The 17,007-nt window shown below is 38.3% G+C and overlaps 1 protein-coding gene across 3 annotated transcripts in view; it reads right to left on the bottom strand.

Annotated features, from left to right (window-relative positions):
* The window catches only part of B4GALT5 (beta-1,4-galactosyltransferase 5), a 68,588-nt gene that overhangs the window by 36,145 nt on the left and 15,436 nt on the right, over window positions 1-17,007 (bottom strand). Inside the window, exon 2 of one of the 3 annotated variants that reach the window (XM_073236468.1) lies at window positions 8,399-8,513. The exons of the other annotated variants lie outside the window; for them this stretch is intronic. Within the exon in view, the coding sequence (XP_073092569.1) occupies window position 8,399 (1 nt within the window). The 5' untranslated portion in view covers window positions 8,400-8,513. The remainder of the gene's footprint in view (window positions 1-8,398; window positions 8,514-17,007) is intronic. 3 annotated transcript variants of the gene reach the window in all.

Genomic DNA, 17,007 nt, shown 5'->3' with positions numbered 1-17,007 from the left:
TTTGAGCACCAGTGAGGAAATTTGGATATGGACTAGATATTAAAAGACATTGTCAAAGTCTTCTTCTTCTTCTTAGCTGCAACAGTATTATTGTGATTATTTAGGAAATACCCTTATTTTTTAAAGAGATACATGCTGAGGTATTCTGGAGGTTAAAAAACCTTGATATATCTATCTACAATTTAATTTCAGGGAAAAGAAGAAAGCCAAAATTAAACAAAGCATAATGGTAATAATTGTTGACTCAAGGTGGAGGGTAATGTGTTCACTGTTATTCTTTTAACTTTCCTGTATGTTTTAATTTTTTAATAATAAAAATTGGGGGAAGAAATTTGATTTTGGATGTTTCTAAATTAAAGTATACTAATACTACACTAAGAATCCTATAAATGGGTCAAAAATTAATATACCCTAGTAATGTGCTCCTAAGAACTGAAAGCATTCAGTGTCTACTCTATCGCAAAAAAAATAAATTCTTTATTTTTGGAACCAAGAATTACACTTACTCTTTACATACAATTTCATAGGAGAGATTAAGAGAAATTATAAATAAATCTGTTGCTCCCTCACTTTTATCTTTGAATGGCGTTCCAATTCCTTCAAGGTCAAGTTCAAATTCCTCATGGTTAGCATATAGAAGAGTCCCTAAAACCAGACCTCTTATCTCTGCTATTTCAGCTCTTGCCACTCCCCAGTTCCAGCCACAGAGATATCAGCAATTCTCTGGAACCAGCCAAGATCTCAGACAACATTGTTCCTATTGCCTGGAACTTAAAGACACAAAACCCAAAAAGAAGACAAGGAAAAAGTCCCAGAAAAATCACTTATCATAACAAAAGCTCCGGAGGAAAATGGAAGGGAGAGGAAAAGATTCCGGGGAAGAACAAGCCCAACCACACTTCTCCCTTTATACGTAGCATTCCTATGGTTGGCTTCTTTGGGGCTCTTCGATTACGTTTGTAAATTCACCAAAAGAAAATTACTAATTCCTGAGACTGGTCTTACTCTCAAACAAAATTCAATTCCTAGACCTGTATACCCCAAATCAAAAAACTACAGAGGTTAAGAGTTTCTTAAAACTTCTTACACCCAAAGACCTTATGATACTGACCCTCTGCTGGCAACCATACAGCACTGAAATGTCACAAAAATTAAATTACAGTGCTTTATAATAGATTTAGCACTTTATTTTTATTTATTAACAAGACTGCCAGAGGGAGTAAGTTTATCAAGGGATAGGAATCCTAGCAGTACTCCTAGTTCACTCAGGGGCCAATTAACATTTCCCACGGCGCCCAACAACTACACTCTCTCGGGGTTCCAAGTTGCTTATGACCCTGAGGGTTTGTCAGCAGAGGCCTCTGACCAATAACCTACTGCACTCAATGCACTAGGGGCTAGGTGTACAGGGAGGCAAAACCTGAACTATTTTAACTACCTCAGCAAATTTAGTATAGTATGCCTGTAGTTTTGTTTTCTGTTGTTGTCTGAAGATAAAACCTAATGTGGCTGTTTGATTTTTTTGTCTCTCTTCTCACCTTGGTTTTCCCTTCTCACAGTTATTTTTAAAATCAGCAAATGCCTACTAACATTCATAAACTGTCAGTAGCCATCTGTGCTTTTCACAATTAGATCACTTTGAATAGAGCAAAATTTTCAGCTCTAGACTACTTCAACAATCTGGCAAATCATTAAAGGGATGAGTGAGTGACTTTAGAGCAGGGTCACTGCATGATGGCCACCCTATCATAAACCTAATTCTTAAGCAACTGTAGGCCCTGAATCCAGGTTATAGTTTTATTACTGCTGTTCCCCTACCCCAACTCCAGCTCCCCCCAAAAAACTTGGTACTTTATGGATCCCTCCTCATAAAATGACTAAAATCCACGGATGGGTAACTGGCAGATTTTTAAGGGATTAAAAGATAATCAGGCAAATCAAAATACCAACAGCATTCTTCAAAGCAAACTAGAGCAAATAGTTCTAAAATTCATATGGAACCACAAAAGACCCCAAACAGCCAAAACAATCCTGAGAAGGAAGAATAAAGGGGGGGGGATTACGCTCCCTAACTTCAAGCTCTACTGCAAAGCCACAGTAATCAAGACGATTTGGTACTGGTACAAGAACAGACCCATAGACCAATGGAACAGACTACAGAGCCCAGATATAAACCCAAGCATATGGGCAATTAATATACAATAAAGGAGCCATGGATATACAGTGGGGAAATGACAACCTCTTCAACAGCTGGTGTTGGCAAAACTGGACAGCTACATGCAAGAGAATGAAACTGGATTATTGTCTAAGCTCATACACAAAAGTAAACTCAAAATGGATCAAAGACCTCAATATAAGTCATGAAACAATAAAACTCTTAGAAAAAAAACATGGGCAAAAATCTCTTGAATATAAACATGAGCAACTTTTTCCTGAACACATCTCCTTGGGCAAGGGAAGCAAAATCAAAAATGAACAAATGGGACTACATCAAGCTAAAAAATTTCTGTACAGCAAAGGACACCATCAGCAGAACAAAAAGGCATCCTACAGTATGGGAGAATATATATGTAAATGACATATCCAATAAGGGGTGGTTAACATCCAAAATATATAAAGAACTCACATGCCTCAACACTCAAAAAGCAAATAACCCTATTAAAAAATGGGCGGAGGATATAAACAGACACTTCTCCAAAGAAGAAATTCAGATGGCCAACCGGCACATGAAAAGGTGTTCCACATCACTAATTATCAGGGAAATGCAAATTAAAACCACAATGAGATATCACCTCACACCAGTTAGGATGGCCAACATAGAAAAGACTAGGAAGAACATATGTTGGCGAGGATGCAGAGAAAGGGGAACCCTCCTACACTGCTGGTGGGAATGTAAGCTAGTTCAACCATTGTGGAAAGCAATATAGAGGCTCTCAAAAAACTAAAAATACAAATACCATTTGACCCGAGTTAAATATACATAATGGAATACTATAAAAACACATACACAATGGAATACTATTCAGCCATAAGAAAGAAACAAATCCTACCATTTGCAACAACATGGATGGAGCTAGACAATATTATGCTCAGTGAAATAAGTCAGGCAGAGAAAGACAAATACTAAATGATTTCCCTCATTTGTGGAACAAATTGGGCTGAGGTGGGGGAGGGTGGGGTGGGAAGGAGGGAGAAGGGGATTGTGAAGTATCATGTTTGGTACACACGGTGTGTGTGAGGTCATGGGGAAGACAGTATAGCTCAGAGAAGACAAATAGGGACTCTGTGGCATCTTACTACACTGATGGACAGTGATTGCAACAGGGTATGGGGAGGGACTCAATAATAAGGGTGAATGTAATAATCACATTGTTTTTCTTGTGAAACTTTCCTAAGAGTGTATATCAATGATACCTTAATAAAAAAAAAAAAAACACAAAAGATAATCAGGCAAAAGGTGAATTTTTTAAAAATGTATTTATCATTCTAGGAAAGCTGTCAACTTTTATTGTATAACAATAAAAAGAAAGCTCCCTAAAAGGAAAAAAAATGATCAGATAGAGCTAACTACAACCTTCTATCCTAAGGACACCTCTAAATGGATCCACCAAAAGGTTTTCTTCAAGTGTCTTTTGCTAATTTGTGGTTAGATTACAACACACAGTACTCAAGATGATGCTCACAGCAGGACACTAATACTAAGTAATTTTATGAGATTATGCCTGCATTTGTGCTAAATAATTTATGCTGGGAGCAATGATAAAAGCAGAGATGAAGTTAAACTATTGATTGAAGACTGTACCAACCTTGTCAAAAAAGAGAAGGATGATGAGGACTTTCAAGAGTCAGCGCCAACATCCCTGCCACTTCATCTCTTCCTTCTTGAGAAAGCGCTGCTGCTCTTACGGGCAACGAGTTTTGTAATTGGCAGCTATGCAGTGGCTGTGGTGAAGTAGTGAAGGTCTCATGGTACTAGGACTAGAGCAGGCACATATGAAATACTAGGAAGCCTGCTGAAGTGAGGAGAGGCCCAGCAAGGTTGAAGACAGTGAAAGGCCTGGCCTGGCCCATCTAGAGGGATGGAGACAGGGAAAACTACACAGCAATGGTTTTCACTCCTCAAAAGAACAAGTTTAAATGGCATTAACATTCCAGGTTTAAGGTGACTCGGACATGCTTCTCTCCGGTGAGTAATGATGGGCAGGCATCCTGAGAAGCAGGGAATTACTTCTGTATTCCTCAACCCAAAGGCATAATCATTCCAAAATTACAGGACTGGGACATTCCAATACCACCCTAAGAGGTATGTGTCCCTAGCTTTTAAAAAGAAGACGTAGAGTTGCTGACTTCTTTATTCCCTGGGGATATCTGTGCAGCCTTTTCAGAAGAACCTTAGAGGACAAGCAGGTGAGCACTAAAACTTTCTAATGTCATCTGGTGGGCACAGGCTAGAAAGGAACCCCAGGGCTTCAGAGTCAGCCATAACCAAACCACCTATTGCAAAAATGACCCACACTCAACTAAAGTGCAAGTTCATCCTGAGTGTGAGAAGTCTTAAAGTAATCTGCCTCTATAAATCTGGCCCTAAAATAACTCCAAAGATTCTAAATCTGGTAAAATGCTCATAATCTCCTCCTACAGCCTGGTCTCCACCTCAGCACCACACCAGTGCTCCAGTTTCCCCAAAACAGCATTTCCAGGACAGCACTATTCTTTAATCCACTGACAACTTCAACACTGGCTAAAGTATACTCTTCTATTTTTTTATCCTTCTTCACACCATTTAGACTGTGTAAACACACCCATCTCTGATCCCAAATGCTGGGTGCAAATACTTAGTAATTGTGTTAAAGTAAGGCTTTGATTCTATTCGGTCTATTTCCGATTTCTGAGCTGGAACTGTCTGCATGGGAAGAGTAGAAATTGCCTTTTTTTTTTTAGTTATGCAGCTGAATGGATAAGACAAAAATTAAATATAACCAGAATGTAATACAAAATAAGAGTCATACCTTCTAAATTACACATGGATTTGACTAATGTGATAGGTGAAATATCTTTTGTTCAGTGAGGTATTCCTACAGCCTTTACAAAAGAACCTAGCATGTGCTCTAAAAGACATTTCTACCTTAGGATGGAATAAACAAATTGTGTCCCTACAGAGCAGAGAAAGGCAAGGTAGAGAGAATCAGACACTGGAAGTGAGCCTAGATCTCACCCCTCCTGATATGCTAGTAAGATACAGCTTGGGGCTCCTGAACTAAATTAAAAAATGAAGGTCAACTTGTTTCCTAATTTTCCAGAGACAGCCCAAGGGAATTAAGATAGAAGAGCAGAACCAACACTGGAACTCAAATAGGATTGAATGCATGTCACATCATTGTAGTCCGGGACAGGTGGGTAATAATTTGGCTGGACAAGAGTTGAGGCCCTTTCATGAGTTTACTTAATCTACTGTTCAGAGAAGTGCAGATGCCTTCCCACTGCAGCCACAGGACAGGCACCAGCCACGGATGCCTACATGGACACACCCACGAGTATAGGTGCTGCCTTTGAAGAGCGACACTTACAGTCAGCTGGCTACGAGGTCTTGAAAAGAGCCTAACAATGCATGCTTGATAAGATACATTATCACTGAACCCTGGAAGCCATCCAGGACACAGGGTCTTCGGGAGGACTAAGTAAAACAGAAATATAACAAGGACACACTCCTCTCCAACTTCCTCCTTGCACAAGCCTTAATCAAGAAGAAAACGAAGAGTTTAGGAATTTCATTTAATGTTGATGAAGTATTATTATTTCCATTTTATATATGTAGGCTGAGAGTCATCATTGCTTTGATCTGGCTGAGAAGCTCCCACTAAGCTTGCTATGAAGACCTCAGAAATCCTTGTCCTCTGTATGTACTTCAATACAGTTACTGCTGTTACTGCTAACAGGGTAACTGAGAGGTTCTCAGGGTTCCTGGAGCCCAAAGCAAAGTTCCCCTCCATTCTCCCAGATATAACCCCTTGCCTACAGTTGATTACATAAAAAAAGAAAAAAGAGAAACTTAGAAACCTAGGGCCAAGACCCAAAGGGAGCCACAATTTAAAAGGAGAGAACAAGGGATACTTTGATCTTTCTTTTCAACTTTTGTTATAGCTGATTGTTTCCAGCACTGTTGGGATGACTCAGTGACTTATGGGAAATGACCTGAAAGGTCTGCTGAAACACCAAACTGGGGCTGCGTCTTGAAAAGAACTTCTGGCCTCTTATTTTCTTCTGTTTTTTTTTTTTTAACTAACAATGGTTGGGTTTTTTTGTTTTTGTTTTGTTTTGTTTTGTTTTGCAATTGCTGGTCCTGAAGTGAAGCTAAAAATTAATTTTCATTCTATCCTTCATCATTTTCTGCTGCCACAGTCAAGAACGTTACTGAGCCTTGCCTAAGACCAAGTGTTGGTTAAACAAACAATGCCTTGTGCACATGTCAACTGAGCTTTTGGTGGTTTTAACTCCTGAACCCAGGAGAGCCAGGTTTCCTTCAATGCCTCATTGCCACTGGCACAACTATTCTCAAGCAGAGAGTAAAGAGGTTATTTAGGAGATACGGCAAACAACACCACAAATGCGAGAGGCAAACATTACAGGGCCAAGTTCAGCAATTCATCAAATGAGCAGGCTTACTGTAAAGTTACACTCTTCAAAATACCTCTCATTCCATTTCCAGAAGGATATATTCTGACTTGATTGCTACCTTTAGGCAGTCACTTTTCCAGGTTTTCCATTTTGAATGAGACAAGCTTATCCTTTGATTAAAAATGCCATATAATATAAATAAATCCATCAAATCCCATGTGAGCTTGAGAGTAAACCACTGGCTACTTAATGTCATTGTCATTACTTAACTAGTGGCACAAGTAAAAAAGAAGGCTGCAGAGGCACGTCTATAAGCGCTGATGGCTTTCCAGACACACAAACCATGCGTGCTTTGAAATGCAAGGCTGAGTTATCATTTCTCTGTAGCATAGAATTCCTCTTAAAAAGAAGACTCAATACAAGAGCTTTATATTAATTATTCACAGAGGTTTTAAAAAATATATAAAAGCACTGACACCTGCTACAATGTGGATGAAACCTTAAAAACATGACTCCAAGTGAAATAAGCCAGGCAGAAAAGCACAAATATTTTATGATCCCACTTAGGTACACAGAATAGGCAAATTCAGAGAGACAGGAAGTAGAAGTGTGTTTATAAGGGATCAGGAGAAAGGGGAACTGGGGAACTGTTTAATTGGTGCAGTCTCTGTTTGGCATGATGAAGTTCTGGAAATGGACAGTGGTGATGGTTGCATAATAATGAATGTACTTAATAGCACTAGATTGAACACTTAACATTATTACAATGGTACATTTCATGTTGTACATCTCTTACCACAATTTTTAAAAAGCTGCATGTAAAAACTACAATTATAACTTAATAAGACTATAGGTAGTAAATAATAAACCTAACCCCAGAGGACATAAGGATCCTGTACTTAAAATCCACTTAAAGAGTCAGAAGATTTAACACTCCCAAAGCACCAAAACAGTCCAGGCAAAGCTACATCACTCACTCTTCTCTCATCCAGTCTCCTGATTTTAAGTATCGTATGTGTGCTGAAGATGCAAAGATTTTTAAGCCCAGCCTTGATTTCTACCCTGAGTGCTCAGTCTGTAGTCTTCACTTGGACATCTAACAGTCCTCCCACACTTAACTTGTCCAAAACCAAACCACTGAATTAACTGCCAGGAAAACGGTCTGGTGGTTAAGAGTATTAACTTTGGAGGGAAACTACCTAGGGTTAAATCCTAGTCAACTGAATGACTTTGGGCAAACTAGTTAACTATTCTGTGCCTCAGTTTCTTCATCCATAAAATGAGGATAATATCCCCACTTCACTAAGGATTAAGTTTGTATTTGTAAAACACTAAGAAAAAATCCTGGAACATAATAAGGACTATAAATGTATTTAAATTTTGCTATTATTATTATTATTATGCACATAAAGACCCAGATGTCTAGTTTCTCTTGAAATCTTGGAAGATCTAGCAAAAATGAGCATGTAAGTCCCAGCTTATGCAATAATCAGGTGCTGCGTAGCCTAGTGGCTATCTCTTTTTAAGAGAACACTATCTTTTTCAGTTGACTCAGCTCCTAAGGGCCTGCCTAGGTCCTTACAATTATCACATTTGAGCTTACACTCTCTGCTCTAAACCTGAAAAAGGAAAATACTTGATAAAATAAGAATTTCATTGCTTCTACCCTCCAAGGAGTTACTTTTACATTCATTAATTTATTAATCTAACCATCCATCAACATCTGAGTGTCTACTATGAAGCAATGGGGATCCAAAGACATTAAAATGGGACTACAGCTTACTGGTTAAGAGCCTGTCCCTGGAATAAGGCCATCTGGACTTGGGTGCTGGTTTTGTCACATATTAAGTGTGTAACCTTGATCAAGTTCCTTAGACTCTGTTCCTCAATTTTCTCACCTATGAAACAAGGAAAATAAATCACCAACCTCGCAGGGTTAGGAACATAAACAACACAGACAAAGCTCTAAGACCAGGACCTGGTATATGGTTAACACTCTCGTGTTAGTTCAGAACTTATTTTAATTAAATAAAAATGAAAAAAATTGGTCCCTGAACTGACAGAGGCCACATACCAAGAACACAAGCATGCAAATCAGTTAAGTGCCACATGATGGTATTAGTGCTCTAACAGAAAGAAAGCATGTATGTAGCTAAATGACACACTGAAACGCCACTTGTTCAAATAATTCTATTCCCACTCCCCAGTGAACAGAGGGGACAAGAAATGGGGTAGGATTAATGTTTCACAGAGCGCAGACCAAGGTCTGTTGAGTCTGGACCCTGTACAGCTGTGTGGTCTTGAGCTCGTAACTGAACTACTTATAGTCTTGTAAGGGTCAGAAATAACAAATGTCAGACAGAGAAGTCAGTGATTAAAACAGAGTGCCTTCAGTAAGTCACAGTTATTACTTTAAAGCCTTCCACTGAGAATAATTTCACATTTATGGAAAAATTGTGAAGCTATTACAAAGAGTTCCCATACAATTATTATTTTTATCCATATTGTTATTCTGATTGTGAAGAGAGAGAAGTAACTTTCAAGCTGCCTTTAAAACCCATGACAACAATGACATTGGCACTCTGGGAAAATCCTGATTTAAGCACTCAAACACACCACACCACATTAGTGAACTGATTTAACAAGTCTGTTAAGATGTGTCATAGTTTAAAAGCAGACATGAGTAAGAGGCCACAGTTAGCACCATCGACTTAGCAATACCTACTCCATGTTGCCATCTCCACCAGGAGTTTCAGGTGTGGTGGGTATCCATTGCCTCAACTCATACCACAAATCCAATGGCTTCAAATTTTCTTTTTTGGTCCAGGGCTGAACCTAACGCAGTATTTCCTAACCAACCAGAAAGTGAAAAACTGTGGTCCAGGGGGACCTGCATTTCAAAGCAACAGGAAGAGCAGCTGCGCAGCTCTGGAAGGTCAGACTCTGAGTGGCCATCCAGAACGCTGCGGGCTGGCAATCGTGGGGGAGAAAAATGCTGGATCCTAGCCTGGATCCTAGCTCACCAAATGATTTAATCACCTGTCCCATTCTCTCATCTGTTTATGGGCAGCAACAGCCTATTATAAAGGTAATGTGAAAATATCTTTTTAAATTCTACAAAAGAGAAATCAGGGGCTCAGAAGAGACACATGCAGACAACAGCTAGAAAAGTGGGCAAATCACAGCTGTACTCCCAAAAAACGAATGCAATTCACATGAACCCTAAACCAATTTTTCTTCCCTTTTTTGAACCCTCTTTCAAGAGCTCTTAAGTAACTCATGTCATAGACATTTCTGGATAGTTTTTAAAGCCTTATTCTTTAAGAATAATAAGAATGCATCCTCTGAGTGAAAGCTTTAGAGTAATTAAGGTGAAAAGCTTGCTACAAGATACATGTCCAAGAAAAACAGCAGCATTTGAGCATTGCAGAGGGATTTCTCCTCTCCAGTGCTGCTGAACCACTACTGTTAGAATCTTCTCTGACTCAGCACCTAAAAGGCACGATGGGAAGGGAGTACCATAAAAAAGCCATGCATTATTAATAAGAACCTTGGCATCAAAGCAGAATGATCTGGAAAACATGAAAATGTCTGCAGAGTAAGAGAGTAGCAAACAGCTTAAATCATTTTGGGCAGTGTCATAGCATTCACGAATGTCCACTCTAAGTCATTTTTCTTCTAAGTGGTCTTTTTCTCTTTTAACCCTTAGTTTTAGCCCTGATTCTGATCTCCTTCTGGCCTTCCTATCTTAAATTACATATGGGTATTTACACCGTCTGAGTGGATCTGTGCTAATCTGCTCTTGTCACCTTGAAGACAGTGCATGTATTAGATCACAGTGAAAGTAGACCACAGCACTCCACAGGAGCCCAGGGAGACAGCACACACAGGCTAGAACAGCTCCACCACCACCCAGACACCAGAGTCTTCTCAACCCTACACCAAGCAAACAAGGGACCTAAGCTCCCAATTCACAGCAGGCAAGCTAATGGTGAAAAAAACCCCAATGACTCTTCATACCATTTTAGGGCCCCAGTATCTACCAATGATCAGGCAAGAATGAAGCTGTAAAACACTCCAATGGTGAAAGACAATCCTGAGTAACTGAGAATTTCACTTTTCAGGTAATGTGCCAAATAAGAAAACCAACTAACCCCTCCTCTTAGGCCTGTGTTTATCAACCACAGGGTGATTTTGCTCCCCAGGGGACATCTGTCAAAAACCGGAGACATTTTCAGTTGTCACAGCTGAGGGACAGGGGTGCTATCAGGTCCTAAAAGGCCAGGGATGCTGCTAAACACCCTACAGTGCACACACAGGACGCCCCCAACCCCCTCCAACAACAGAGGATTTATCCAGCCCAAAATGTCACTACTGCTGGGATCAAGAAATCCTGCCTTAGGCAAATCATTTAACTTCTTTATACTAATACTTACTTTTAAATTGACTATTTATACTGCTAGACAAAAGCACAGAGGTAATGTGTACGTAGTTTATACTGGCTGGTTCATTTTTAATCAACATGATATTCTTTTCAATTTCCTTTGAACTGAACATATCTTCCTTAATAAATGTAGCACGAACTAATATAATATCTTTCCTACAACATAAGAAATAAAACACATGAACAAGATTTATACAAAGTAATTCCTGCTTCTGAATATTGAGTAGCTTGCTGTAGACAGGATCCCTTAGAGAACAACTAGAGAATCTAGACAAAATACCCAAAAAAAGCTTAAAGACTTCTAGAGAGCTGCGGAGGCAACCAGGGCTTGAGAGGACAAAATCCTGGAGAAGAGTGAAACCCAGAATGTGAGCCAGCACACTGCAGCTGGTTTGTCCCTCAGGGCATTTGTCAACTCAGGGTACCAGAAGCAAGGCTGAGGAAGCAGGCAGGCAGTCTGGACACAGGATTGGAGCCACTACTAAGAGGCGGAGAGACCAGCAGAACTTTTGGCAGTATCTCAAGACTGAGAAAGACACAGACTTAAGGGGCCAGGATCCTGGTGAAAAGAATTGAGCCTGTTTTTCCCTTAAGAGATTTGTAGAACCCCTAAGTTTCATAGGTCAGGAGGCTAAGAAAACAAGGAGAAAGCCTCTGAAGAGCACAGGAGAGTTGTCATCCACTCTATGTGCTGAGAGGACAAAGATTAAAGTTCAGAACACAGCATGAGGGAAAGGCTGTGATGAACACCCCATGTCTTCAGCTGGAACTCCCATAGGGCTACTCCCTAAGTGTGGGCAAACCAGAGTTAACAGAGCTTTACCAAAACCACATCCTAGCTTTGAGCAGCTCAATCCTGACAGGATAAATGGGATTAGTCCCCATGCCATTTGCCAAGCAAATGGAGTGAGCCCTCTCTAGAGTAGCATGAACCATCTGAGGCCTCTTTGTTTTTCATACACAACATCCAGTTTTCAATCAAAATTACCAGACGTGCCAAGAGACAGGACCAAATACTGAATATCTGAAGGAGAACCAGACAACAGGAAAAGACCCACAGGTGATGCAGATACTGGAGTTGTCACTCATGGGCTTTAAAAGTAACTATCAAGACAGAGGTTAAAAATAAAGAAAAAAGATGGGGAGAAAGGGAATATATAAAAAGTATTAGATAAACACTCTAGAACTGAGAAAAACAGTAACTGAAATTAAGAACTTAACAGATGAGTTTAATATTGGATGACATACTGCAGAAAGGAGAATTAGTGAACTAGAAGTCAAGACAACAGAATATAACCAGACTGAAGTTGGGAGAGTAGGGGAAGAAAACAGAAAAATACAGATTTGTATTCTAGCCTTAGAAAGTGCCCTGGCAAAACAGTGCTTATGTATGCATTGGATATTGTATGTAGAAGTAAATACAGGTGCTACCTCTTTAACAACTATACAGAGCTTATGATACTTATCTCCAGGATAGTAAATAATCAGAAAAATAACCTTTGGACTCAACGAGAAAGACAGTGAGACATCCTTAACACATGAAGAAGATAAAGAATCCAACAATTATTAGCTCTTTATTAGTCTCAAAGTTAAAATAATCAAGGCAGTGGTCAGACTCATATGGCTGCATTTCTGATAACTAGAACATTAAAGGTACTCATTTGGCTTTTTTGTAAACCAACATTATGACAAATTTCAAACATACAGCAAAGTTCAAAGAATTTTACAGTTAACACCCATATACTCACTATCTTGATTCTACTCTTAACTTTATCACAAATATAACCATCTGTCCATTCATCAACTCACATTTTCATACATTTCCAAGTAAACTACAAAAACCAATATACCACTCCCTAAATACTTCAGCATATATATTATTAATAAGAGATCAATATTTGCAAAAACTTACCCTTTTGGTGCAGAATTTCATAAAATGAGTAATAGCGTACTTCCTGAGTTTTGACAAAAACACACACCTATGTGATCCAAATCCTCAGTAAAACATGAAACATTACCATCATCCCTGAAGTCTCCCCAAGCCCCTTCCCAGTCAATTTCATGTTCATTTCCCCTTCCCAGAACAAGTATTATTTTTTAGAACTGCATTTTGAACTATCTTCAAGTCTATAGCATGAAGAGTCAATCTTTTAAAAATGTTTAAAAAGGTCAATCATTTAAATTATGAAATACTAAATGAAAGCACATTCCTTAACTTAATATGCTTATATATAAAGTAGGGAAAAAAAGTGACACCTTTAAATTTCTATAAACCACTTTAAGTGATATTAATGTCTTATCTAATTTACTGCCATTATCTTTCAATGTAATAGTATTTAACTCCAAAGAAGACACACCGATGGTATGTCCAACATATATAACCTTTATTTAACAACTGTTCTTATTTCCTGAAATTTTTTTTATTCATGGAAGCACAAAATATTCTAGGGAAGAATCCTCACCCAAGGTTCTCAATTTTATCTATAATTTACTTTAATTATATATAATTTATATTCCTTGACTACTTGGTTTTCTTTTTTGCGTATGATGAAAACGAACCTCTCTCAGCAAGAATGGATTGCTCTCTCTACTGTGAACTGTAGTGACCTGGGTTTAATCTGGTTAAATTAACCAGCTAATTTAACATAAATACAGATTATGCCTGTGCTCTGGGGTCCTAGAGTATTATTTAACAGGAGATAAGAGCTGTAAATGATCAAAATGGTGTTTGCTGAACCAGGCAAAATATCCTTGAGGATTAATTTATTATTATTTTCATTTCTGATACTACACAGATGGGAAAATATGAGTCATTCTGATAAAACCAAAGGTGCAGCACAATCAGCCTGCTTTAGATGTTACTATGATATAAAATGCACACCAGATAATGTTCTTCTACGGCATATGGTAAAGTGCACATTTTTTTATAGGACTGAAAACCTGATAGTCACTTTGTCTCTAGATTGTACTTTAGCATTATATTGGAATATATAATGTGAGCTCAATTATGTTTTTGAGCTCATATTACACATATGAAACAAAATCACTAAAATGTTCATGTAGATTTCAGGCTAGTCTTTATTTTCTTTATACTTTGCTGTATTTTCCAAATTTTAATATATTGAATACATTACTTTTATAATCCAAAATAAATAAAAATCTCTTGGAGGAAAAAAACAGAACCCTAGCAGTAACTGAACTGTAATGATGCCCATCACACTCTGATTATGGAACTACGATGCCTTTTGTACCTGTTGATCCTTGCTGCCTGCCCCAAAGATGCATATAACCTGCTTGTCCCATCAACAGAACACCTTGGTATTCCACTTACCCAACGTGTATAAGGACAGCAGACAGTATTTTAACTGTTTTAAACCTATAACCCTACAATCATGCTTTCTCACCATCTTTGGTGTATTCCTAGCTGCCAAGATTTTTTGAAGCTTATTCACTGCAGTCTGTATTATAAAAACAGTAAGTATGTTGAATGTGCTTTTTCTATTTATACACAAGCCTCTTTGTGCCTCGCCCTCAACCAAAAAGAAAAAACGTGGTATCAACATTATCATCATGACCACCACCATCCAATGCCAACTTTATGAAAATCCTTGGTTTAACAACTAGATTGGGAATGAGTTCTAGTCTTGGTATTTCCTGGGAGACTGAGTAAATCCTTTACCATCTATAAGATTCTATAACCCCATCTGTAAAATACAGAGGTTGTTTCAATAGTACTGAATAGCCTATTCTACTCTTTCAGGTTGTAATTCTTCAGATCCTGTTAAATCCTGTATATATGAATAAATTAGTCCCCAAAACATATCTAAAATTACAATCTCCAAATAGGTAGAATATCAAACATAGTAGCAGCTAACATTTTATTGGGTATGCTCACCATTACCAGGGACCTTGCTAAGCACTTCATTCATACCTCATGAAGAAACTGAAGGAGTAACAAAATGGTTCAGTAACTTGCCCCAAGTTACAAAATCAGCAAACTGCAGAGCTGGGACATGAGGTCAGAGGTGTGGCTCCAGAGCTCACTGTGGTTTCTATCTTCCAGGTACAGGTGAATTTCCTTTGTCTTAAACACAACATGACACAATACTGTATAACTTAGATGTTTCTAATGGCTGTAAACCAGATGATGGACTGATAGATCAATCGACAGATAAAAGAGACAGACAAAGAAGTTGGGGGAAGCAAGCAAGATAGCTAGGTTTCTACACCTCTGATTTCTTGGGAGTCTAGGTATTAAATATAACTATCCTGTTCTCATAGAAATTTAAATAAATATATAAAAATATATTTATATCTACATAAATAAACTATTCTCATGGTTATAAATCATCAATAAACAAGCTGATTTTCCTCACCATTTTCAAAAAGCCTGGCTGACAGTATGCTTATGCTCAGATATGATTAGCTCAGCTCCATGGTTAGAGAGCAGAGCAAAAGGTTACAGTGCCAATTTACCTCCAGAGCAGTCCTGCAGTTCTGCATAAAGAATAACTCTGTGCATCTGAAGTAGCCTGGAGGAAGTACAATCCCAGAGACCCACTTCACAAATGCCTAACACCAGTCACAAGGGCAGCTGCTGTGAAGGGGGGAAAAGGCACAAAACTATTAATCTCTGCACTGGAAAACAACTCAAAACCACATGATGGTCAACCATTTTAAACTAAAAATTAGCCGCATCACTCGACTTGCAAAAAAAAAAAGAGAGAGAGAGAGAGAACTGAGATGGGCTGATAGTAAGCTCAGCAAAAGTCTAAGCTGCTCTTTCTTAAAAAGTATCAAAGAGCTTAAGTACTTTTTTAAACCTTAATTTTCATATTAGTTTCCAAAGAGAAGTTAGAAAAGTTTTTATCCTCATGCTTCAAAGTGCCCTTTATGAATAAAAGAGGAATTGTGCCCATATCAGAAAAGAAATAGGCTTATCTTGGCTTCCCAGCTACCACTCCTGTGGGCCTATTCCAGTAACATAGCCATTTAAGTGTGTTTCCAGGTAACTAATTAGCATCTATTTTTCTTCTTCCAACCATAACTTTTAAGAGTTTATTCTTCCTCTTCCTAAATCAAATGGAATCAAAAACAGTGGCTGAAAAACTCAATATTATCAAATTTTTCCTAATCCCATAGAGGCAGCATAGACTTGTTCAAGGGCATAGGCTCTAGAAAATAAGCAGGCTTGGACTCAAATTACATCTCCACCCCCTTATATGTTATGTGACCTTGAACAAATTATTTGGTGCCCTCATCTGTAAAACACCTACATCTCACAGAGCTAGAGCGTTAATTAATAGGATAATACATACACATCGCCTACAGAAAGGGCTCAACAAATGGAAGTGGCACCTGCTGCCACTGCCATGTTGGGACACAGAGGAAGATGGACTGACTACAAGCCAGAACAGGAGGGAGAGAAATACAAACTACTGACCAAGATAGTCACTTCTGGGAAATAGGGACTGTGGGGTTTGAGAAAGCCTAAGTCCCAGGAAAGACTGAAGGGGGGCTAGTGCAGGGGGTGTGCTCATAATATGGGGGTTCAATGTTTACTGTGTCAACCTCTGGTTAGCTAAAAATGTGCAGTCTATAGGAAGAAAACAATTATTTCAATTATTAAATCAATCGTTTCAGCTTAGCAATTCCCAAGGAACAAATGTTTCAAATATCTGTGTGTAAAGATGAGAAAGAAACAAAGAAATGAAAATATTTGTGGTGAAAAGATAATTATGAATAAATTGTTGTAATTTCCTTTTATCATTCTTAAATTTAATAGTTTAAAAATATTGTTCAACAGAACAATGGTGGTTAACATTTGTTAGATCCTAATTAAGCATGATTCATTATGGAATGTTTCTTATGACACAAACTTATATAAAACTACTGCTAAGTTTGTTCAAATACCACAATGAAGAGAGTCAGTTTTCACACATACAATA

This window comes from Manis javanica, chromosome 5 (genome assembly GCF_040802235.1).
Source record: "Manis javanica isolate MJ-LG chromosome 5, MJ_LKY, whole genome shotgun sequence".
Taxonomy (NCBI): Eukaryota; Metazoa; Chordata; class Mammalia; order Pholidota; family Manidae; genus Manis; species Manis javanica.
This window is presented reverse-complemented; position numbering and strand designations above follow the sequence as displayed.